The sequence below is a fragment of the Pantherophis guttatus genome, chromosome 2 (genome assembly GCF_059756535.1).
Source record: "Pantherophis guttatus breed Tessera chromosome 2, ASM5975653v1, whole genome shotgun sequence".
NCBI classification, from domain to species: Eukaryota; Metazoa; Chordata; class Lepidosauria; order Squamata; family Colubridae; genus Pantherophis; species Pantherophis guttatus.
In genome coordinates, this window is record NC_142064.1 from 264,773,060 (window position 1) to 264,798,437 (window position 25,378).

The following is a 25,378-nucleotide window of genomic DNA, read 5'->3' on the forward strand; positions in this document are numbered from 1 at the left end:
CCATTTGTCAGATATGGTATAGGGCCTCCTGCTTGAGCGGGGGGTTGGACTAGATGACCTATAAGGTCCCTTCCAACTCTGTTAATCTGATCTGATCTGATCTGAACTGTTGGCTCACATTTAAGTGACTATATACCCGGGTGGATAAAAATCAATGATTTTTTTAAAAAATCAAAAAAATCAGATTTTTTTTTATTTAAATCGGATTTTTTTAAATAAAATGCTTTTTGAGGAAAATATATTACCATCCAAAGGTTATTCCAGCATGAAATAAAGATTAGTTTTTTAATTATGTAGAATAAGGCTATATATGTTTAATTTTTTTGGTAAATAAATTCCATTAATCCATTCACAATGTCATGCTCTTCCAGAGGTTTTTGTAAGATTATTGGGCAGTTTCTTTGCCTACAAGATATTATCACAGATGCTTGGTTTACTTTTGCAGTTCTCAAAACTGAATTTGACTCAGCAGAGATCACATGTCTCTTCTTCACAGCAAAAATGTTATAACATGAACAGAGTTGAGAAAAAGACCTTAATCCTATTGTTCTACAAACCTATGAATACAGAATCAACCCCTTCAGTGCTAAGTTTCAAGAAGTTCAGTGAATAGAATAGAAACAATATTTTTCTGATTGTTTGGAGTGGAATAGATCTGCACAAGAAGAAAATGAAACTAAGTGTGAGGAGGAAGGGGCAAGCAGACAAACAGTACAAAATGAAAGTGAAACTTTCTGAGGACAATACTGCACAGCCACAGACAGACAAGTCTTTGGATCTTTTTGTGTGTATGACCTGAGGTTTATCACATTCTTTCCTTGGAGGAAAAAAACCTATAATGGCAGCAGGCCGTAAAAGAGACCCAGTTTGGCAATACTTTAATGAACTTCCTTTACCTATCGGTAAGGCAGGCATGCCTGCAAACTGCAAACACTGCAACAAAGAAATGCAAGGCCTGGTGGCCCGAATGAGGCAACATCATGAGAAGTGTTGTGATGAAGATGATCAAAGAAACACATTTGAACAGGCAGGATCTTCAGGTTGGTAAACATTTTTATTGAATCATATTTCTAAAGACTGCCTTGAACTGTCATGTTTGAGCAAAATTATATTTCTTATTATTACTGCATGTTACTGTGATTTGGTACAGTTATGAAGAAAAGCAAATATTCCTTTTGGGGCAGTGCTGTGTACAATAAGCAGAAATTGTATAAACAATAAAATAACAGCATTGTGGAGATGGTGTGACCTCAGTTGTCGGCAAACCGCACTGAGTAAACAAGTCAGCACATAATCCTAATCCTATCAGAGATGTAAAGACAGAAATGTATAGACAGGATGTCTGGCAAAAAGACCCTTTATCAAGATATGCAACTCAGCACGTAGCATTGTTTGTCACAGGAAATAACATGAGGGTAACACGAGGGATCCATGTGGACTTCACGAGCTTTCTTTAGCCAATTAGCATCTGTAAATGTTGATTAATGTTTTGCCATGATAGTTGTAAAATGACAATAAAAGGAAGCCTTCTGGGTGGAGTCAGGGTGCCTTCCCCAAGGTATCTCACACCGAGGTACCTTGATCAAGGTGCCTTCCACCCGAGGGGCCTTCCCGTGAACCATCATCCTGCCTACGCGTCTTTCTTCATCAAAACAACATCTGGTGACCCCGACGTGATTCTTTCTATGCTTACTCGGCCGGACGAGCCCAGGTGCACCTCTGCGAACTTCGCTCCCAATATTTCGTGAGTATGGGAAGGGAAACCTCAGTTCAGCAGAAGTTTCATGCACAAGAATTGAGAAAAATACTTAAAAGTAATGGAATGGCAGGAATTAAGTTAAGTGAGTTAGACTCATCGCCACGAGCAGAAATAAAGCATTTATTGCTGTGGCAAAAATGTAAGGAAGAAGTAGAGGTTATGGGGACTCATAAACTCAAGGCACCATCTCCATCTCTCTCTCTGTCTTCTGATCAGGGGTCTGCTCCCCCTCCGCCTTATTTTCAGCTGACTTTGCCGGCTACAACTACATTGCAGCCAGTAGAAATTAGTTCGCCGACAGCTCCCTTATTGGTTTCTTTTTTACAGGAGATTTTTTCAGCTGTCAGAGCAGGGTTTCAGGAAGAGCAACAAAAAGGAACTCTCACTGGGGTAGAAATAACAGAGAGTCTCCAAGCTTTTCTTGTCATACAGAAGGTTAATCCCCAGAGACAAGCTCAATCTTTGTCATATAAAGTTTTGAGAGAGCTAAGGAAAAGAATCACAGAGACAGGTTTGTGTTTCACCTATAATACTGGCTTGGTGGAAGGAATAAACCATGAATATATTTTGTTTCCTGAAGATTGGAAGCAAGTTTTTCTAATGATTTTGACTTCAATAGAGCATGTTGTTTGGGACAGAGCTAAAAAGAGTGTTTTTCCTATAGTCATGTCTCCGCCTCCAGTCTTTTATCTGCAGTTCCAGAGTCACAGCAGATAATGCTTGGCTTGATTTAATCACTCAGGAGTCTGTGGAATTTAAATTTACTTTGGAGGCTCTGGTTTTAGTGGGTCTTATCTTACCTTGATCTATTGCAAAATTTTATTTGGTATATCATCGTATGGATGATATTTTAATTGGAGCTTAAAAATATAACTTAATTGGCTTTCTGAAATATAAAATGATTTATGTGATTGGATTGTAAATTGTCTAGAATAAATACAGCTGCAAGTTTCTTATCTGTATTTAGGATTTAAACTGTTGCAGTTTTTTTTCTACTCTGGCTTTTCCTCATTTAAAGTTACCAAAAGTTATTTCTTTAGTAAACTTGAAACAATTGCTGGGTACTATTAATTGGATTGGCTCATATTTTTGTTACCTACGCATTTACTTAATTCATTATTTGAATTATTGACTAAAAGAAAAAAGCCAGGATATTTAATTATAGTTACATCTGTAGTATGTGCTACAGTTGAGAAAATTAATAACATCTTGAGTATTTAGTTTATGGATTGAATCTCTCATAGAGATTGTCAGTTATTTCTTCATATTTCCTCCTAATAAAAATATTGGGAATCTTAGAACAGCAAAAAGTATATTGTATTGAATGGTTTTATTTGCCTCATTACCATCAAAAATTAAAAATGTTTTACCCTTGTTGAAAGATATGAGAAAAGAAGAAACTTAGGCAGAGTTTCAGCCCCCACCTTTTTCAATGGGCCATTAAGAAGATGAAGCTACCTTATTTTATACAACAAAGGAAAGAAAAAATTACAGGGGCCAGCAACATTTAAAGCAGATTTGGGACACAGGAAAGAAAAGCACGCACCCAAGAAGGAAATGAAATCAAGTTAAAGTAACTAGAATTTTTAACACATGAGGAAAGGAGAAAAACACAGAAATAGCAAGCTGAATAATTATAGGGAATGAACAATTACAAAGGGCTAGGAAAAACAGAGTGTAGACTATAAAACAATTATTAAGAATTTCAAAAGACTTTAAAGGGTCACATAGAAAATCAAAAGACGTTTTAGGATATAAAAAAGGGTTACTTTTACAGTTTAAACAGGCTAGCCTGGAAACACTGTGTTTGCATTTATTTCTTGCTTGTCTTCCTATAAACAAGAAACTGATTCTATTCTCAAGCAGCTGACCTCCCAGCCGGGAGTTTTAAATTCAAGAAGGGAAAGCTCTGCCTCCTAGCATTCTTTAAAGGGAAAGGCTTCTTTTTCATTCTAACAATTTTTATTTAAGCTACTGCTGAAATTATAACCTTGGGGCGTACTTGAGCCTGTCGAAGAAATGGAACTGACTTAATAGATATTGTTCTTTCTATCTTAAAATCTGACTTTCAATTTTATTTTCAGAATAATTTATTTCTTTAGTGTTTTAATTGACTATGTAGGTTGTATTTCACATCATCTGTCTACAGATCCTAGGTTTAATGATTTCCTCATTTTCTATTCAATCTATTGATCACAAGCTCATTGCTTTTCTGATGGGGGAGGAATGAGAGGAGTGATTGCTTATAAAGATCTTCAAGAGGACTTCTGGAAAGTTTCCTCTCAATGTTCAGAATTGTCTGTTGTTATTTTAGCTTTCCACATTTTTTCTCAACAGCTTTTTAATCTGATCTCTGACTCTCAGTAACTGATTTTTAATCTCCCTAGTGCATATGTTACACTTTCTTTGAATAAGGATCTTCTGTCTCTCTTTTTGACATTACAGCAAGTTTTGCAAATTAGAAAGAATTAAATTTAGATTGCACATATTAGGAGTCATTAGTCTTTCCCAGGTATGTTATCAGAAGGAAATGCTGTTGCAGACAACGAAGCAACATGTTTTATCTGTTACTCCATGGGAAAGTCATTCTATGTTTCATCAAAATGCCAAGGCTTTAGCAAAACAATTTCACATTCCTTTAGATCATGCTAGAGCAATTATACAACAGTGTCCTCAATGTTCTCAAATCACCCCATCTCCTTCCATTGGGGTGAATCCAAGAGGGCTTAAAGCAAATGAACTTTGGCAAATGGATGTAACTCGATATCCCTCTTTTGCTCCTTGGAAATATCTTCATGTAACCATTGATACCTTTTCTCATTTTATTTGGGCTACCTCTCAGAAAGGAGAAGCTACTAAACATGTTATTAATCATTGTATTCGAACATTTGCTGTCATGGGCCTACCTTCTACATTAGAAACAGACAATGGTCTTGCATATTGTAGTTGCTCCTTTGATGAATTTTGTGACACATGGCAAATTAAACATCTTTTTGGCGTATTTTTAACTCTACAGGACAAGCCATAAGTGGAGCACGAGAATTTTACATTAAAGTCTGCTTTGGATAAAACAAAAACAAACAGGGTGAATTCCTATAGGTCTCCCTGGTAAACAGGAATGGTTAAATAAAGTTCTGCTTACTCTGAATCATCTTAATATCACAAATTTATCAACTCCAGTAGATGATCATTTTGGAAGTAGAATAAGTCATCCCCAGCCACAGGTAATGTATAGATTATTGCCTAACACTGAATGGCATGGACCTGTTCCCTTATTGACATGGGGAAGGGGATATGCTGCTGTTCTTACACCTACAGGTCCGGTGTGGGTCCCTGCTCGGTGTGTGATACCGTGGAAGGATGGCGTGGCACCAAGGACTGAAGAACCCGATCCCAAACTTCTCACTCAGCCTGCAGAACCCTCAGCAGGATCGGGACCGAGCACCTCGCCAGGCTCATCAAGTGACCTGGGGACAGATTAAAGCTCTTTCTGCTCAATCTACAAAACTGCTACAGGAAAAGAACATGCCGCAGACACCGGAGAACTTTTTAGCAGCAGCTTTTGCTTGTTTAAATGCTAATTCTGTAACCATGATAATGTGTATTATTCTTATGTGTATTTTCCCTTCTTGTTTAGTTTATTTAGTTTAGTTTATTTGATTTGTATACCGCCCTACTCCCAAAGGACTCAGGGCGGTGAACAGCCAAGCAATAAAATACATAAATACACAAAATTTAAAACCAGATAAAATCAAATTAAATCATTTTGGCCCAAACAGATTAAAACACCCCAATAATTTAAAAACAGATTAAAATTTACATATTAAAAGAGGGAGGAGATTAGGCCAAGCCCGCTTGATGGAATAAAAAAGTCTTCACAAAAGTCTTGTGTGGCTACAATGACTTTGCAACATGGAATTCCAGAACAAGGTCTTTGGGATCAAAATTCCTATATATGGGATGTGCAAAATGTCTCTTGATTAGTAAACAAGACTGATTGTTGGATCTGCATGCATGTTCCCACACATGCAAGGGAAGGACTTTTAATACATGCTATTCATTTTCATGAAACCGGATGGAATCAACATCTTTAGATCCCTGGAACGCTACAAAATGAAAATGTTAATTATCCTATTTAGTTATGCTTTAGATATTATTTTAACAGCCAAGGGTGGTGTATGTGCTTTGATTCATTCACCTTGTTGTATATATGTTACTGATTATAAAGCAAATATTTCAGCTACAATTGAGCACATGGAAAACATGATTGCAGATAATCCAATTGGCTCCACTATTCCACAATCTCCATGGGAATGATTATGGTCTTGGCTCCCAGATTTTGGATGGGTACGACAAATAGTATCCATCGTTATAATAGTCATCATTGCTTTAATTTGTTGTTGCTGTTGCATACAATGTTTACCTGGGTTATTAGCGATATTTCGCCCAAGAATTCGGCCTTCCAAATCTTAAATTATGTATGCTTGCAAAATTTTAAACAATAAAAAATAAAATAAAAAAGGAGGATATGTGGAGATGGTGAGACCTCAGTTGTCGGCAAACCGCACTGAGTAAACAAGTCAGCACATAATCCTAATCCTATCAGAGATGTAAAGACAGAAATGTATAGACAGGATGTCTGGCAAAAAGACCCTTTATCAAGATATGCAACTCAGCACGTAGCATTGTTTGTCACAGGAAATAACATGAGGGTAACACGAGGGATCCATGTGGACTTCACGAGCTTTCTTTAGCCAATTAGCATCTGTAAACGTTGATTAATATTTTGCCATGAAAGTTGTAAAATGACAATAAAAGGAAGCCTTCTGGATGGAGTCAGGGTGCCTTCCCCAAGGTATCTCACACCGAGGTACCTTGATCAAGGTGCCTTCCACCCGAGGGGCCTTCCCGTGAACCATCATCCTGCCTACGCATCTTTCTTCATCGAAACAACACAGCATTGACTTTTTTGTTTAGGGGAATTCATGGATTCTGGAAACTATCCACCTTCAAGATCACCATCCTCCTGTTCTACAGTTTCAGAGTTATCCATCCAGGATAGTGCTTCATTAGCATCATCATCATCAGACACCCACAGCCACATATCACTATCACCTAAAAGAAAGAAAAAACCCTTCCCTCCTGGAACCACCATAGATAAGTTTGTGATAAAAACTAGCAGATTAGAAAAAGAGTTAACTGATGAAAAAAATGCCCAGTTTGTTTATGCAACAAACTCTTCTTTCCGTCTGACTGAGAACTCACATTTCATTAATATGGTTCAGTCACTGAGACCAGGATACAGTCCACCCAGCAGAGCAGATGTTGCAGGGAAACTGCTGGATAAAGTGTATGACAGAGAAATGGAGCAATGTGCAACAGCTCTGGAGGGTAGAATTGTTAACCTAAGTATTGATGGGTGGAGTAATGTCCACAATGATCCTATTGTATGTGCTTGTAGCAACAGAAGAAGGGAAAGTCTTCCTTGCACAAACAATTGATACGTCAGGAAATGCACACACAGCAGAATACTTACAAGAAGTGGCAGTAAAAGCTATAATAACGTGTGAACAAAAATTCAAATGTCTAGTACGCAGTTTGGTCACAGACAATGCTGCAAATGTATCCAAGATGAGAAGAAATTTAGAAGAGCAGGAAGGGAATACAAAGCTAATAACATATGGTTGCAGTGCTCATTTGCTGCATCTCTTAGCCAAAGACTTAAGTGTTCCAGAAATAAAGACTAATGTTGTTGAAATTGCTAAATACTTCCGTAACAATCATTTTGCTGCAGCAGCTCTGAAAAGGATGGGTGGAACCAAGCTAACGCTCCCACAAGATGTTAGATGGAACTCTGTGGTGGACTGTTTTGAGCAGTATATCAAGAACTGGCCTATTCTGATGACAGTTTGTGAAGAAAATCGAGATAAAATAGATGGCACTGTCACGGCCAAAATCCTCAACATTGGGCTTAAGAGAAATGTTGAACTTATGCTGAGCATCCTGAAACCCATCTCTAAAGCTTTAAACAAAATACAGAAAAATAGCTGTTTTATTGCTGATGCTGTTGAAATTTGGAAGGAACTGAGTGAACACTTAAAAACAGAAATACACATGGCCAGAATTAAATTACAAGCATTAAAAAAACAAATGGGACAAGTACTGTCTCCAGCTCATTTTTTGGCAAATATTGTCAATATCCAGTATCAGGGTCAAAATTTAAGTGCTGAGGAAGAGGAGTTAGCTATGACATGGGTATCCAGCAACCATCCATCTGTAATGCCACCTATAATAAACTTCAAAGCTAAGAGGGAACCATTCAAGAAATATATGTTTGCTGAAGATATTTTAAAGAAAGTCACACCAGTGAACTGGTGGAAGTCACTTAAGCACTTGGATTTAGAGACTTTCAAGTAATGATTTCACTTTTAACAGCAGTAGCTTCTTCTGCAGGCGTTGAAAGAATATTCTCTTCCTTTGGACTCATTCATTCTAAATTGAGAAATCGTTTGGGACCCGATAAAGCAGGAAAGCTTGTTTTTCTTTTCCAGATTATGAACAAAGAAGAAGATGAAGATGACGAGTGAGCTACAGAGGACAGTATTTAAGTTTTTCATGTGTAGGCTGGACTGACAGTCTAAGTTTCTTAATATATATATATTTTGTTTAGCCAAATTAGTTAACAAACATGGATGTTTGTTTAAGCAAACAACATACGCTGTAATGTTATTGTTTCAGTTGAATAAATCTATTTAAATTGTTATTATTAAGGTAATGATTCCTAGGTACAACAGAAAAGTTGTCCAAATATGAATGATTAACTTATTAAACTGGGGGTAAAAAAACTAATATGAAAAGTTGTTATTCTAAAAATTTTCATCTACTTGCATATTAAAGTTATACCAGCAAGAATTAGTCTTTATGTAGAAAACTATGATTTAAATCAAGCCTTACTGACTAGTGATTTAAATCGTGATTTAAATCGTGATTTAAATCAGTTTGATTTAAATCAAATCCACCCTGCTATATACTAGGACTCCAAGATCCCTCTCACAGTTACCGGAATTAAACCAGGTTTCACCTAGTTTAATTATACCTATGCAATTGGTTTTTCTTGTCTAAGTGTAAAACTTTATTTTTATCTTTGTTGAATATCATTTTGTTAGATAGGGGCCACTGTTCAAGTTCACATTTTTTTAGCTTGCCAAGAAGTAGGTTGTGATCTACATAATCAAATGCTTTACTGAAAACTAAGTATACCATGTCCTCAGCATTTCTCTGGTCCACTAATTTAGTCACTTTGTCAAATATCACTGTGGGTGAGACGTCGGAGGTGGCTCAGGAGTTCATGGCTTCCATGGCAGCTATGGACCTGACCCAGTTAATTCATGGCCCTACCCACTCAGGGGGAAACACGCTGGACCTGATTTTTGTCTCTGGACAGTGGTTGAGTGATCTTGAGATAGGGGATATAGTCACCGAGCCCTTGTCATGGTCGGATCACTCTCTCCTTTGCCTTGGCCTTCGAACCGCTATACCCCATCGTAGGGAGGCGGAGCCGGTAAGATGGTTCCGCCCCAGGCGCCTGATGGAACCTGATAGGTTCCAGATGGAGCTTGGGCCATTTCCTGAGGCTCTGGCACACGCCTCGACTAGGGACCCAGTGGCCGCCTGGGATAGGGCGGCCACTGGAGCTCTGGATCGGGTCGTGCCTTTGCAGCCTCTGACCTGGCGCCGATCTCACCTAGCTCCTTGGTTCACTGAGGAGCTGAGGGAGATGAAGCGCCAGAAAAGACGCCTAGAGAGTAGTTGGAGGGCCAGTCTTTCTGAATCCGACTGGACACTGGTAAGATCTCATATTAAGAATTACCTAGTGGCAATAAAAGCAGCAAAATGTACATATTTTCCTGCTCTTATTGCATAATCAGATAATCGCCCAGCCGCACTGTTTAGGGTGACCCACTCCCTGCTCCACCAGGAAGCGCGGGAGGACCCCTTAGAGGGTAGAGCCGAGGATTTTGTTCAATATCTGCATGACAAAATCACTCAGATTCGGGAAGATCTGGACTCCGACTGGGTAGTTCCAGGGGGGTTGACTGAGGCAGGTCTTGAGAATGTTATCTGGGATGAGTTTGATCCTGTGACCCCTGACGATGTGGACAGGATTCTGGGTGGACTGAACGCGACCACATGTTTATTGGACCCGTGCCCCTCCTGGTTAGTGCTGGCTTCCCGGGAGGTGACGCGAGGCTGGCTTCAGGAGATTATAAATGCTTCGTTGGATGAGGGTGACTTCCCCGCCACCTTGAAAGAGGCGGTGGTGAGGCCTCTCCTCAAGAAGCCTTCCCTGGACCCGGCAGTGTTGGCTAACTATCATCCAGTCTCCAACATTCACTTTGTTGCGAAGGTTGTTGAGAGTGTGGTTGCGCAACATCTCCCCCAGTACCTGGATGAAACGACGTATCTGGATCCGTTCCAGTCGGGCTTCAGGCCTGGGTACAGCACGGAAACGGCATTGGTTGCGTTGGTTGATGATCTCTGGAGGGCTCGGGACAGGGGCTGCTCCTCTGTCCTGATCCTATTAGACCTCTCAGCTGCTTTTGATACCATCGACCATGGTATCATGCTGCACCGGTTGGAAGAGTTAGGGGTGGGGGGTACTGTATTATGGTGGTTCTCCTCCTTTCTCTCCGACTGGTTGCAGTCTGTGTTGGCAGGGGGGCAGAGGTCGACCTCAAGGCGCCTCATATTTGGGGTGCCACAAGGGTCGGTCCTCTCACCCCTTTTGTTCAACATTTATGTAAAGCCGCTGGGCGAGATCATCCATGGTTTCAGGGTGAAGTACCATCAGTCCACTGATGACACCCAGCTGTACATCTCCACCCTGGACCACCCCAACGATGCCCTTGAAGTGATGTCCCGGTGTCTGGAGGCCGTGCGGATCTGGATGGGGAGGAACAGGCTCAAGCTCAACCCATCCAAGACCGAGTGGCTATGGTTTCCGACATCCCGATATAGTCAGTTGACGCCATCGCTGACTATTGGGGGTGAATCGCTAGCCCCCACGGAGAGTGCTCACAACTTGGGTGTCCTCCTGGATTCACGGCTGTCTTTGGAAGAGCACTTGACGGCCGTGACCGGGAGGATTTTTCATCAGGTTTGCCCAATTTGCCAGTTGCGTCCCTTTCTGGATCGGGACTCCCTACACACAGTCACTCATGCCCTCGTCACTTCCTGCCTGGACTACTGCAACGCTCTTTACATGGGGCTCCCCTTGAGGAGCACCCGGAGGCTCCAACTGGCACAGAGTGCGGCCGCGCGGGTGGTTATGGGAGCAACATGGCGCTCCCGTTTGACACCTCTCCTGCGCGAGCTGCACTGGCTCCCTGTGGTCTTCCGGGTGCACTTCAAGGTTCTGGTTACCACCTTTAGAGCGCTCCATGGCTTAGGACCTGGTTATTTACGGGACCGCCTACTACCACAAGCAGTCTCCCGTCGGCCGGTACGCTCTCATAGAGAGGGGCTCCTCCGGGTGCCATCAGCTAAACAATGTCAACTGGCGGCCCCCAGGGGGAGGGCCTTCTCTGTGGGGGCACCCACTATCTGGAACAAGCTCCTCCCAGAGATACGGAGATACGGAGATCTACGCACTTTCCGCCGTGCTCTTAAGATTCTCCTATTCCAAAAAGCGGGCCTGGCCTAATTTTCTCCCCTGTTTTAAAATTCTTTTACATCAAAATTTTAATTTGTTTTAAATTTTGGGATTTTTAATTGTCTTGGGCTAAATTATTTAATCTGGTTTTAATTATATCTTTTAACTTTTGTATTTATGTATTTTACTTTGTGCCTGTTCACCGCCCTGAGTCCTTCGGGAGTAGGGCGGTATCTAATAATAATAATAAAAAAAAATGGCATGATCTCTTTTTGATCAACCCAGGGGTGAAATGCTATCAGTTCACACCAGTTTGGGCAAAGCGGTAGTGATAAAAACTACTGGTTCAGGTGAACCAGTAGTAAAAAAAACTATCGGTTCCTCTGGTATTTTCCTCTGGAAACTGGTATTTCCAATGATCAGCTGTGCCGCACGGCGAATCTAAATCATGTGGCACAGCTGTTTCCCCCCCTCACTGCTCTACTTAACTTGTGAAGTCTTCTTTTTCTGCGCGAAGTGTGCGTGTAGCGCGCAGTGCGCATGCACAGGCAGTGAACCGGTGGCAATCTACGGAGGATTTCACCACTGCATCAACCCATGTTGGCTAATGGTTATAACTTGTTTGCTTCTAGGTGTTCACAGATTTGTTGCTTGGATATGTTTTCCAAGATATTACCAGATATTAATGTCAGGCTGATTTGTCTGTAAATTCCTGCATGTTTTTTACCTTTTTGAAGGTAAAAATCAGCTCTTTTCCAGTCCCCAGTTACAGGTAGTCCTGAACTTACAACCACAATTGAGTCCAAAATTTATGTTGTTAAGTGAAAAACTTGTAAATGAATTTTGCCCCATTTTATGACTTTTCTTGCCACATTTGTTAATGAATCATTGCCATTGTTAAATGAGTTACACTGTTGTTAAGTGAATCTGGTTTCCCCATTGAGTTTGGTTGATAGCATGTCACAAAAGGGGATCACATGACTCCGGGAAACTACAACTGTCATAAATGTCAGTTGTCAAACATCTGACTGTAAATCACATGACCAGGGGGATGCTACAACAGTCGTAAGTGTGATAAATGATCATAAATCACTTTTTTCAGTGTCATTGTAACTACGGTCACCAAATTAACTATTGTAAGTAGAGGACTACCTCTAGTTCCCCCGTGATCCAAGGACTTTGAAACATACAGTATGTTACAATGGTTCTGAAATCACATTTATTAGTTCCAATAAAATTCTGGCTGCAGTCCGTCCCGACCCAGTGATTTGAATTTGTCTAGAGCCAGCAGGTGTTCCCTTACCTTATTTTTCCATATTTTAATTTGCATTCCTAATCTGGCACTTATGATTCTGTTTTTGATAAGTTGTGTCATGTTTTCTTTTTGGGTGAAAACACATGTAAAGTATCTTCTTTGTACCTTCTCCTCCCTTCTTATACTCCTGTGAATTATTAGCTGCTCCATGGCTTAGGGCCTGGTTATTTACGGGACCGCCTACTACCACCAATAGCCTCCCACTGGCCAGTACGCTCTCATAGAGAGGGACTCCTCCGGGTGCCGTCAGCCAAACAGTGTTGACTGGCGGCCCCTAGGGGGAGAGCCTTCTCTGTGGGGGCACCTACCATCTGGAATGAGCTCCCCCCGGAGATACGGAGGATCCTGGATCTGCGCTCCTTCCGCCGTGCTGTGAAGACCTTTTTATTCCATCAAGCGGGCTTGGCCTGATCTCTTCCCTTTTTAAATATGTAAATTTTAATCTGTTTTTAAATTATTGGGGTATTTTAATTTGTCTGGGCCAAAAAGTTTAATTTGATTTTATCGGGTTTTTAAATTTTCTGTATTTATGTATTTTATTGTTGGCTGTTCACCGCCCTGAGTCCTTCGGGAGTAGGGCAGTATACAAATCAAATAAATAAAAATAAATAAATAAAAAAAATTAGGGAGGAGTCTGTCTGAGTCTCTTCTGAATAGGATCCATGTGCTGCGGACTTGGGAGATGTTTCCCCTTCACCTCTTTAGTAATGGAGTTTGCATATCTCCCAAGCAGGGGTGGGTTCTATTGACCTTTACTACCGGTTTGCAATGGGAGCGTGCACGTGCTTCTGTGCATGCGCAAAAGCTTCTGTGCAGACGCAGATTGTCCATCATGACATCCGGGCAGATGGGCGGAGCCTCCCGCCGCTTTTACTACCGGTTTGCAGGAACTGGACCAAACCGGGAGCAACCCACCACTGCTCCCAAGGCCATTTTCTTCAGTCTGAGCATAGGGAGGGCATTGGATAGGGTGGATATTGTGCTGGGTTAAGAGCAGGGAGGTAGACTTTGTGTTCTCCACTGTGTCATGGAAAATCCCCAGTGATTATCCATACAGACCACTGAGTTACATTCACTAGCAAACCTCTAGAGATGCTCCTGCACCCCAATAGTTGTAGAGAGCTTAAAGTCTTGTTGTAAGTAAACATTGACAACAAGCTGAACTGGGCCTGCATGGGCACAGGGGGAAGAATCAGACTGGAATTTCTGGACCAGTGGGTCAAAATCAGTAGTGGGTTTCAATTCTGTTCACTAACGGTTCACTTGTGCGCACGCATGCTGCTTCTGTGCATGCCTCTTGCTCTACCACTTTGCCTGATCTGGGGAAAACCGGTAGCAACCCACCACTGGTCAAAATGTTTATATTCCCTGACCGTATCTCACAGAGCGCATAGTTGCCCTGCTGACCTTGTAGGCAGGGAGAAATAATGAGATTATCAAAAATATTCCAACGTCATGCTGTACTCTATAGGGTGCTTGCCTGTTTCTACATCTTTCTAATGTAGTGGGCCAACAGTATATATGTATATCTGCTTTAGGTCAGGGCTGCTCAGAAAGCTGCCAATGCTTTGCTGGAATCCATTGTGCACAGTGATTGTTTGAATGCTTAATATATGTTGAATCTTCAAAGTGATTGGTTGCTTTAGATGAGGCATGTTTTGGCCACAATATTCCCTTACTTTATGCTCTTTTTTTTTTTTACCTCTCTTCTCCCCCATTGACTGCCAGGAAGTAATCAGGTTGCTCTCAGTGAGGTGTGTGTGTGTGTGTGTGAGAGAGAGAGAGAGAGGGAGAGGAACACTAAAACGGTTTCTCCCCTTTGTGTATAAGAATGTGATTCATAATATTAACCCTAGTACTGAGATCTTTCCTACAGTCTGGAAAGTTTCCCTCCTGTGTGAGTCCTCTGGTGTTTACCCAGGCTGGAATGATGACTGAAACTTTTCCCACAGTCAGGACACTCATATGGTTTCTCTCCTGTGTGAGTCCTCTGGTGTTGAACCAGGCTGGAATTCTGACTGAAACTTTTCCCACAGTCTGGACACTCATATGGTTTCTCTCCTGTGTGAGTTCTCTGGTGTCTAACCAAGTTAGAATATTCACTGAAACATTTCCCACAATCAGGACATTCAAATGGTTTCTCTCCTGTATGAGTCCTCTGGTGTTTAACCAGGCTGGAATTATCACTGAAACATTTCCTACAATCAGGACATTCAAATGGTTTCTCTCCTGTATGAGTCCTCTGGTGTCTAACCCAGCTGGAATTATCACTGAAACATTTCCCACAATCAGGACATTCAAAGGGTTTCTCTCCTGTATGAGTCCTCTGGTGTTTAACCAGGCTGGAAATCTGACGGAAACTTTTCCCACAATCAGGACATTCAAAGGGTTTCACTCCTGTGTGAATCCTCTGGTGTTTAACCAGACTGAAATTATGACTGAAACATTTCCCACAGTCAGGACATTCAAAGGGTTTCTCTCCTGTGTGAATCCTCTGGTGGCCAATGAGGTGGGAATTCTGACTGAAACTTTTCCCACAGTCAGGACATTCAAAGGGTTTCTCTCCTGTGTGAGTCCTCTGGTGTTGAACCAAGCTGGAATTATCACTGAAACATTTCCCACAATCAGGACATTCAAATGGTTTCTCTCCTGTGTGAATCCTCTGGTGGCCAATGAGGGTGGAATTCTGACTGAAACTTTTCCCACAGTCAGGACATTCAAAGGGTTTCTCTCCTGTGTGAGTCCTCTGGTGTTGAACCAAGCTGGAATTATCACTGAAACATTTCCCACAATCAGGACATTCAAAGGGTTTCACTCCTGTGTGAATCCTCTGGTGTTTAACCAGGCTGGAATTCCGACTGAAACATTTCCCACAATCAGGACATTCAAAGGGTTTCACTCCTGTGTGAATCCTCTGGTGTTTAACCAGGCTGGAATTCTGACTGAAACTTTTCCCACAATCAGGACATTCAAAGGGTTTCACTCCTGTGTGAATCCTCTGGTGTTTAACCAGACTGAAATTATGACTGAAACATTTCCCACAGTCAGGACATTCAAAGGGTTTCTCTCCTGTGTGAGTCCTCTGGTGGCCAATGAGTTTGGAATTCTGACTGAAACGTTTCCCACAATCAGGACATTCAAAGGGTTTCTCTCCTGGGTGAGTCTTCTGGTGGCCAATGAGTTTGGAATTCTGACTGAAACTTTTCCCACAGTCAGGACATTCAAAGGGTTTCCCTCCTGTGTGAATCCTCTGGTGTTTAACCAGGCTGGAATTCTGACTGAAACTTTTCCCACAGTCAGGACATTCAAAGGGTTTCTCTCCTGTGTGAATCCTCTGGTGTCTAACCCAGCTGGAATTCTGACTGAAACTTTTCCCACAGCCAGGACATTCAAAGGGTTTCTCTCCTGTGTGAGTCCTCTGGTGTTTAACCAGGCTGGAATTCTGACTGAAACTTTTCCCACAGTCAGGACATTCAAAGGGTTTCTCTCCTGTGTGAGTCCTCTGGTGGTCAAGGAGGTTGGAATTCCAACTGAAACTTTTCCCACAGTCAGGACATTCAAAGGGTTTGTCTCCTGTGTGACTCCTCTGGTGGCCAATGAGGTTGGAATTCTTACTGAAACTTTTCCCACAATCAGGACATTCAAAGGGTTTCACTCCTGTGTGAATCCTCTGGTGCTGAACCAGGCTGGAATTCTGACTGAAACATTTCCCACAATCAGGACATTCAAAGGGTTTCTCTCCTGTGTGAATCCTCTGGTGTTTAACCAGGCTGGAATTCTGACTGAAACATTTCCCACAATTAGGACATTGAAACATTTTCTCCCTGGTGTGAGTCCACGTTGCCATGCTTGCTAAAGCATTTACCACATTGGGAACATTTGTAGGGCTTCTCTCTTGTGTGGGTCCTTCCATGAAAGTAAATGAAGTTGTTCTGACCAAAGCTTTTGCCACATTCAGAGTATTTCTCCAGTCTGGATCCCCTCTGGCATAATCAGCTGTGATTTGCAAGTTGTATCTTTCCCAGAACAGAAACGTCTATGGAGCTTTTCCACAACTAATATTCTTGAGGTGGTCAAAAATATGGATAATCCCTTTAGTGCTGCTTTGATTTACTGGTGATTTTCTTCCTCCCAGAGCGAGGCCTGCAACACTGTCTGCTCTACGTGGCTTCCTCCCCAGTAACTTCCAGATATTTCCCTCTTTTCCTGCATGGAAAAATTATCTCCCTTGACTTTTCATGTAACGTATGCTTTAATTTCACACTCTATTTTTCCAGTTAGAAATCTCTTCTTGATTTTCTCTCATTTCTCTCTCACCTGCTGGGGGACACTCTGAAGGAAATGGAAAATATTTTGATTTCTGGACTGACTGGTTTTGCTATTCAAAGTTGTTTGTTATCCTCAGTTGTCCAGAGTGCTCATTGCCATCTTCTTTGTCTATAAAATTCAAATAAAAGTGTATCTTTAATTGTGCATAAAATGGTTGCAGAAGATGAGAAAAGAAGAAAAAAGTTTACATTATAATGAAAAAGCAAACATGCCACAATGCTCCAATAAGCTCTTACATTGATCATGATTCAATTGACACATGGAAGACCACCCAGATCCAAGTTCAAATATCCATTCAATGATTCTAATTCGATTGTTGACTTCAGTCAATCACAAATTCTTAGCAATGCAAAGGGTTGTTTTCAAATACAATCAATTGAAAAAGAAACTACACCTGCTTTGATTTCTTGTGGTTTTACTTATCAGGGTATCATAAACATCATCGCAACAGAACAGAAGAGAATAACAGAATTGGAAGGGACCTTGGAGGTCACCCTATATCATTTCAGACAAATGGCTGTCTCATCTCTTCTGAAAAGCCTCCAGTGATGGAGCACCACAACTTCTGAAGGCCAGCTGTTCTGCTGGTTAATTGTTCTCACCATTAGGAAATTTCTCACTGCTTCCATAGTATAAAGAGGGGAAGTAGCAGCCACGTACTGCTAATAAAATGCCCTTGATCAATTGATCATCAGCAAGTATGATTACATCTATCTCTGACACTGATTTGTGTGTTAACACAATGCCAAAGAATAAAGAATCAGCAATGATCTTAGAGAAGAAATTGTTGCTGCCCATCAATTTGGGAAGGTTTAAAAGGTCATTTCCAAACAATTAAAAACCCATCATTCTACAGTGCAGAAGATTATTCACAAGTGTAAAGCATTCAAGAGAGTTGCTAATCTTCCCAGGAGTGGACGTTCAAGGAAATTCAGCCCAAAGTCAGAAGGTGCAATGACCAAAACCACAGAAGGCAAATTTGACTATTTTTATAATTTCTATATCTTATCTGTCATGTGCCAACTGCCTCTTATGTAATGAAGCGAAAGCAAAGAAATGTATAAATATCTGCCTTTCACTACGCTGAGGGTTCCTTCCTTCTTAGGAGGATGAAGAAATGCATTGGCTTATCAACACACACACACACACACACACACACACTTGGACTCTGTCTCTTATTTCACTGAGCCATATCTGTCAATCGCAGTTATGTCACGGTAAGGTTGGTGGCCAATACATTTTATAAATAAATACACCTGAACAGTTCAAACATTCAATAGCTATTTTTTAAAAAGTGCTGGGTTAAGCACAGTGGAGCCTGGGGGGGCACCAATAGGAAACACATACTTGTTAGCTAGAAATGGAAGTAGAACAAAAGAAGAACAACCCAAAAAAGACCAGAGGCAAATAAATCTGATCTTGTTGCCCAGAAAACATCAGGTCCACAAGAGAAGAATTGAGTTGGGGGGACCTTGGAGGTCTTCTAGTCCATCCCCTGTTCAGGCAGGAGACCCTATTCCGTCCAGAACAAATGGCTGCCCAATCGCCCCTCAAAACCCTCCAGGGACGGAGCAGCCACAACCTCTGGAGGGAAGCCATTCCCAAAGAACCAACCTCCACTTGAAAGAGGCTTTTTCAAGCTTCCCACCAGCAGAAATTGCAGCCCCCAGTTTCCCAGCCTGCAGCACCAGTGGGCTTCCATTTGGGGAGGGAAGGAACCTGCAGCAGCCGCAGCTGAGAGGCTTCAGCCCAGTTGCTTCTCCGCTTCCAGCCCAAGTTGCTCCCGGACTCTCCTCCCACCTGCTGCCCTCCACTCACCTGCCAGCTGCTGCTTCGATCCTGGGAAGAGCAGAAAAGCCGCTCTGCACACCAACTTCCTCCCATCAGTCATCCGGAAGAGGAAGTTCCTCTGCGCTTCTCCTCTCCTCCCAGCCTTTCTAGCAATGCAGTGTTGATGGCTTTCTAGGCACAGATGTTGCTTGTCCGCCATCTAGCGACAGGAGGTGGAAAAACACGCTTTTCCAATCTCCACCAAGGCGTTGGGAAGAGGTTTCCTGTGATTACATTGCAGCAGGTCGTTTTCGATTCCTAGCAACCGATCTTTGCAACTGAGCCAAGTGAAAAAGTGAAACGTGATGCTACTTCGGTTTTGGTGCCTTTGGGTCAGTCTTGATGCCTGGCCTTGCAGTTTCCTTTGGAAGGGTTTTGGGGAGAGGTCCCCCCCCTCCATTTCCTGCTTCCAAGGGCTGAGAGGACTGGCCAAAGTTCAACAGATGGTTTTGCCCTTCAGGTGGGACTGGAACTGAGCGTTTCTCTGTCTCTAACCTGGTGCCTTCACCATTACACCAAACTGGAACTTCTTCCTCCCCACAAAATCTACCCATTGACTTGTTTCTGGTGCTCCCACAGCAAATTCAAGGCTGCAGCTTTCAAGATCAATCAATCAATCAGGATAGAGTTGGAAGGGACCATGGAGGTCTTCTGTTCCAACCCCCTGCTCAAGCAGGAGACTCTATCCCATTTCAGACAAGTGACTATCCAATCTATTTTTAAAAACTTCCAGTGATGAAGCACCCACAACTTCTGAAGGCAAGCTGAAGGCACTTATTAATTCACACTTTAAGTTTCCACGTTGCTTCTCTCCTTCATTAGTTTCCATCCATTGTTCCATGTCTTGCCTTCTAGTGTTTAGGAAGATAACTTGAGACCCTCCTCTCTGTGGCAGCCACTCAAATATTGGAAGACTGCTATCATGCCTCCCCTTGTCCTTTTCATTAGACTAGACGAGGGGTGTCAAACTCAAGGGCTGGTGGCCGGATGCAGCCCTCCCGAGCTCAGTTTTTCCTGGAAGAGGTTTGCAGGAAGCCATCGCAACCAAAAACAGCTTGGGAGCCAGTTTTCTCTGGCAGAGCGCTTGGGCCACCAGAGGCACCCCCAACGTGAGTGATATCGATCTGGCCACGCCCAACCTGACCATGCCCTCTCCGGCCCCCAGAGGTCAAACACAACCCTGATGTGGGCCTCAATGAAATCGAGTTTGACACCCCTGGACTAGACATACCCAATTTGTGTAACTGTTCTTTGTATGTTTTAGCTTCCAGTCCCCTAATCATCTTTGTTGCTCTTCTCTGCATGCTTTCCAGAGTCCCAATATCTTTTTATATTGTGGTGACTAGAATTGGATGCAGTATTCCTAGCGACAGGAGGTGGAAAAACACGCTTTTCCAATCTCCACCAAGGCGTTTGGAAGACGTTTCCTGTGATTACATTGCAGCAAGTCGTTTTTGATTCCTAGCAACCGACCTTTGCAACTGAGCCAAGTGAAAAAGTGAAACGTGATGCTACTTCGTTTTTGGTGCCTTTGGGTCAGTCTTGATGCCTGGCCTTGCAGTTTCCTTGGCAAGGGTTTTTGGGAGGGGTTCCCCCCCCTTTCCTGCTTCCAAGGACTGAGAGGACTGGCCAAAGTTCAACAGATGGTTTTGCCCTTCAGGTGGGACTGGAACTGAGCATTTCTCTGACTCTAACCTGGTGCCTTCACCACTACACTGAAGGGAAACAATAATAAGGATATAATAAATAATACTAGGATATGATATACTGGTATACTAGATTCTGTAACCATTAGGTTCCTGTAATACATATTATGCCTTTATATTTGTATCTCCTGTAACAAACATTCTGTTATTAGGAGATCCAATCTGCGATTCTGATTATCCGAGAGGAGATCAGCCAGAGACGATCGCTTTGAAAGGAGTGTGATTATTGGAATAAGAATCTGTAGTGCAGGAGAGGGCTCTGACCAAACTTCGGACCCACAGGGGAGGTCTGGGAAATCTCTTAGGGAAAAGGAGAGGGTTTGGTTAGGCTTCGCACCGATGGAAAGGTGTGGGAAATCTCCTCAGGAAGAAAGAGAGTCTAGTCAGGCTTCGAGCTGACAGAAAGGAATCCCCTGGAAAAATGGGCAATCATGCTGGTAGCCTGTTTGGAACAAATAACCTAGTAACAAGAATTGGGCCATGTTCTCCATTTGGCTATGTTAGCCCACTGGAACACGTTACAAACAAGTTGTGAAAAAACAAAACAAGAGTATAAAAAAAATGAATGAAAAAATGTTGTGGCAGTAAAAGTTGTCTGTAAAAAGAAAAGTGGAGTTCAAACTTGCTCATGAGAACCCTGGCTAAAAGCAAACAATGTGTATACCCCTTATACATCTTGATCTTTAAAATGGGCCAGCGATTGCTGAGAGCTCCAAGTTAGAATGAGAACACACAGAACACCCCCAGGGCAGAGGCATGTAGTAACAATCTAGTGTCTAAAGAGAGATCTATGGGTGGCAAAGAAATATTGCAGTGTTATAAAGATCTTGATAATTTACCATTCTCAAAAGAGCCAGAGAAGTCTGAAAGAACTAAGAATAAAGAAGAAATTGTTTATTGTTCTTCCCACGTGGGTTTTAGCAGGTAATAAAAATGTAAAACCTGCCTAAATGGGGAAATTCATATAATTTGACTTGATCAATTTGGTGTGATTTCTGTTACAAAATTCCTGGATATGCATCTATAATAATAGTATGTAGAATTGATTGTGATATGTCTGGCCAGCCTGCAAATTAAGTAAACATCTCGGCTTGGAGCTGTGGGAAATGGAAAGTAGTTAGGGCCCACAATCATATTTATGATTTAAACTGCTCTCTGAGTTTTCCCACTGCTTTAAGAATAAGCTATAGGTTGCCCAAGGAAATAAAATTAAAATAAAAAACAACCTCCACAGGTCTGGAAATGTTTGATGGTATGTGTATGTATGTGTATGCATGTAATCATTTCCAAACCTGCAGGAAGGATGAGACCTTCTAACAACAGTACACAAAAAGTTATTTAGAAAATGGAGCGCATTGGCTTGTGAAAAGTTCCCTGAAATAATTTGGTTTGCATGGAGGAAACATTAAATGAAATTTTTGTATGTGAAATTGGTGTATACAAAAAGTCTGATTGCAGTACAAATGTGAATGTGTGTGTGTGAGATGTTCCGAGCTCATAAGGAGTGATAAAGTGAAGTGATCTTGAGACCTGTGAATGCCTGTGTATTGATGTGGGAGATAAAATTGTGGAAAATGTCTGTTAGTTATTCAGGCTAGAGAGAAATGCAGAGGGTTGTTTTGTTGAAAGGATGCTGAGAGGTGAAAGGAGGTGAGAATTCTAAGTAGTTTAAACATTTTTTCTCCCTGTATTTCCTTTCCCCCCTCCCTTGGAGGAGAGAAGCAGGAAAAAGAGGGGCTGCGGGCTGGTTCTCTGCTGAACCAGCCTGAGAAAGGCGGGGTAAAGGGTGATATCTGATACCTGCCTTTGCAGTTTCACTGTTTTTGGCTCGGAATGCAGTTTATTTATTTGTTTGTTTGTTTGCTTGTTTGTTTCTTAGCAGCACAAGTTGCTGCCCTTTTAGGAATTGTTACAGAGATGAGTTAGAAATTACAATATTGTAGTAAGACAGAGTCAGTGGCATTTTTGTCTAAAATGTTAGATCCTGCCTGTTAAGGATTTCCAGTTTGTGTTCAAACAGTGGCAGCTATGGCAGTGTTAGTGAAGGAAAGCAGAAAGTTGACTTTTGGAGGAGCCCTAGTGCCCCTCCTCAAGTGAGGATGATCTTGATTGAGAGTATGCTTGTTTTTGTTTGAATCCAGCTGTCAGCCTCCAACTTTCTGCTTTGGCTGCCATAAGAAGTGGTGGGGGGAGCGTGGGGGAGGGAAGCAAGCTGGAGGATTTTGAAGAAACGAAACTTAATCACCGAAGTGGCTATCGGGTCAACCGTCATCGCGTTCCTGATTGATGACGATGCCAGACGTGCTTCCACCTGACCTCTGGGAGACATTTGGATTGGGTGATTGATGATGGACAGTGGGAGGGGATGCTTTCTATATGCTACTTTTGGGCCTATTGCTTTAGTTTCAGCTTTTTCTTGGTTGCGTTCATTTCATTTTCCAGTAAAAGTACATTACTCTATAAAATATGGAGTTTGGCTCATTCTTTCCTTGACTCTGAAGGAAATGTTATGTATGTATCTATTTTGTGCGGGAAATTCAAATGTTCTGTGAATTGTGATTGGTTAACGGTTGCTACTGAAAAGTATATAAAGAGGCTGTTGCCTGTGTTTCTTTGCTGAAGTCTCACCCTGAATTAAAGAGCTGTTGTCACTAGCTTGCTTGTGCCTCTCGTTATTCCCATGCTACAACATTGGCGACGAAGGTGGGATTGAGGCCACAAGAAGCAAATCAAAAAGAGCTCTGAGTTTCAGCCAGGGTGACTAGCGAACACGGAGACACGGCAATGTCTGCCTACGTTCTGCCAAAACCCTTCGACCCGACCCGAGAAAAGTGGGGATCGTATCTGACCAGGTTCGAGTGCTCCCTGGAAGCTAGCGAGATGCAAGGGCTCTCAGCAAACCGAAAACGAGCCCTGTTCTTAAGCCACTGTGGCCCAGACGTATTCGAGATGGCCGAGTCCCTCTGCGAGCCAACCCCAGTCCAGACGGTCCCCTGGGACGTCCTTCAAGCAAACCTGAGAGCCCACTACGCTCCAGTTTCTTCGAAATTTGTACAGCGCTATGAGCTCTGACAACGTGTACAAAGGGAAGGAGAACCGGTCAGCGCATATGTGGCTGCCCTTCGAAAAGCCGCAACACATTGCGACTACAGAGACCTTGATGATGCGCTACTCGAGCAATTGATTTGTGGTGTTAGAGACACTCGTTTACAGAGGCGCCTTCTGGTGAAGCCAGATTTAACGTTAGCCGGCACGCTCGATGAAGCCAGAGCACACGAAGCGTCCACGAAGGCTTCTGAAGTGCTACAACGGCCACTACCAAGCAAAGATGGTCCGAAAACAGCCCCCGTTCACAGAGAGGAGGCGCGAACCAGCACGGAGGAAGAGTCGGACGAGGACGTCTTCCACACAGAAAAGAACAAGAGCAAGCAAAGCCACCGCCACGAAAACTGTTTTAGCTGTGGCGGGGATCACGAGAGACAACCATATAAATACAGAGACGCCATTTGCAGGCGTTGCGACAAGAAAGGCCACCTAGCACGAGTTTGTAGAGCTCAATTTCCGCGTAGTCGCAAGCCACATGACTACCGCGACCAACCAGAACCGGCATGTTCAAAACAGCCAATCAAAGACGACGGTGCGAGAAAACGGTGCAAGATTCAAAAGCGGGAGACCTACAGCACGAGAATCGGCCAAGCCAGCTCAACCGACAACGAGAAAGTCTACACGAAAGTAGAAATCAAATGGAGACCATGCGAAATGGAAATCGACACCGGGTCTACCCTGTCCATCATGTCCTGAACTACACTCAAAGCGCTCCTGCCAAAGATACAGAAGACCCAGCTGTCACGACAAAGAGTTCACCTCCTCGACTACCAAGGAAACCGAGTTCCTGTGGAAGGCGTAGGCACATTCCGGGTCACCTACGGCGAGTTCCAGAAAGAGCTTCCCCTGACCATCGTTAGCAAGCCGCTACCAAGTCTCCTGGGCATGGCGTGGTTCTGGGCCCTCGGCATGGGCTTCACGGGCGTCCACAGTATCGGCGGGCCATCACTCAAAGAAACCCTCCTTCACGAGTTTCGGGACATTTTTGAGGAGACTCTAGGCAAGTACATGGGGACCCCTATCTCTTTTAATTTAGACCCCAACGTGGCCCAAATCAGACTAAAAGCAAGACGGGTTCCATTTGCTTTAAAGCCCAAAATTGACACGGAGCTCAACAAGCTAATCAAACAAGGGGTGTTAGTTCCCGTAGATCACGCTAAGTGGGAAACCCCAATAGTCACGCCAGTTAAATCAGACGGATCAATTAGAATCTGCGCTGACTATAAATGTACGCTCAACAAGGCGTTGCAGCAGAGCGCCTATCCTGTTCCGTCCACCATCTACTACACTCCCTGGGGCCTGGCAAGCTATTCGCAAAATTAGACCTCGCGCAGGCGTACCAGCAGCTGCCAGTAGATGATGCTACGGTAGAATCACAGACCATAGTAACTCACAGAGGTGCCTTTAAATGCACTAGACTACAGTTTAGGGTTAGCATCGCCCCGGGGCTCTTCCAGAGCACTATGGAGCGCCTTCTCCAAGGCCTCCCAGGACTCATCCCTTATTTCAACGACGTCCTAATTAGTGGCCAAGACGAGACACAGCTAGGGGATAGGGTTAGACAAGTCCTAACCAGATTCAGAGAAGCGGGACTCAAACTTAAACGATCCAAATGCAAAATAGCGGTTCCATCCGTGGAATTCTTAGGCTACAGAATTGACGGCACAGGCATTCACCCCATG

General features: G+C 42.8%; 2 protein-coding genes across 2 annotated transcripts in view; one reads left to right on the plus strand and one right to left on the minus strand.

The window, feature by feature from the left end:
• LOC148115761 (uncharacterized) overlaps positions 1-25,378 on the plus strand; it is a 321,967-nt gene that overhangs the window by 194,892 nt on the left and 101,697 nt on the right. The window lies entirely within an intron of this gene.
• On the minus strand, positions 1,036-19,223 carry LOC132710886 (uncharacterized). The gene is made up of 2 exons (XM_060688385.2): positions 18,874-19,223; positions 1,036-17,163 (listed from the first exon to the last, which is right to left on the minus strand). The coding sequence occupies exon 2, from the start codon at positions 16,637-16,639 to the stop codon at positions 14,597-14,599; it is 2,043 nt and encodes a 680-aa protein (XP_060544368.2). The 5' UTR covers positions 16,640-17,163; positions 18,874-19,223; the 3' UTR covers positions 1,036-14,596.

Bases quoted from the DNA above. Each gene is read 5' to 3' on its own strand.
- LOC132710886 (XM_060688385.2), bottom strand. From the start codon at position 16,639: ATGGAAGGACCCACACAAGAGAGAAGCCCTACAAATGTTCCCAATGTG.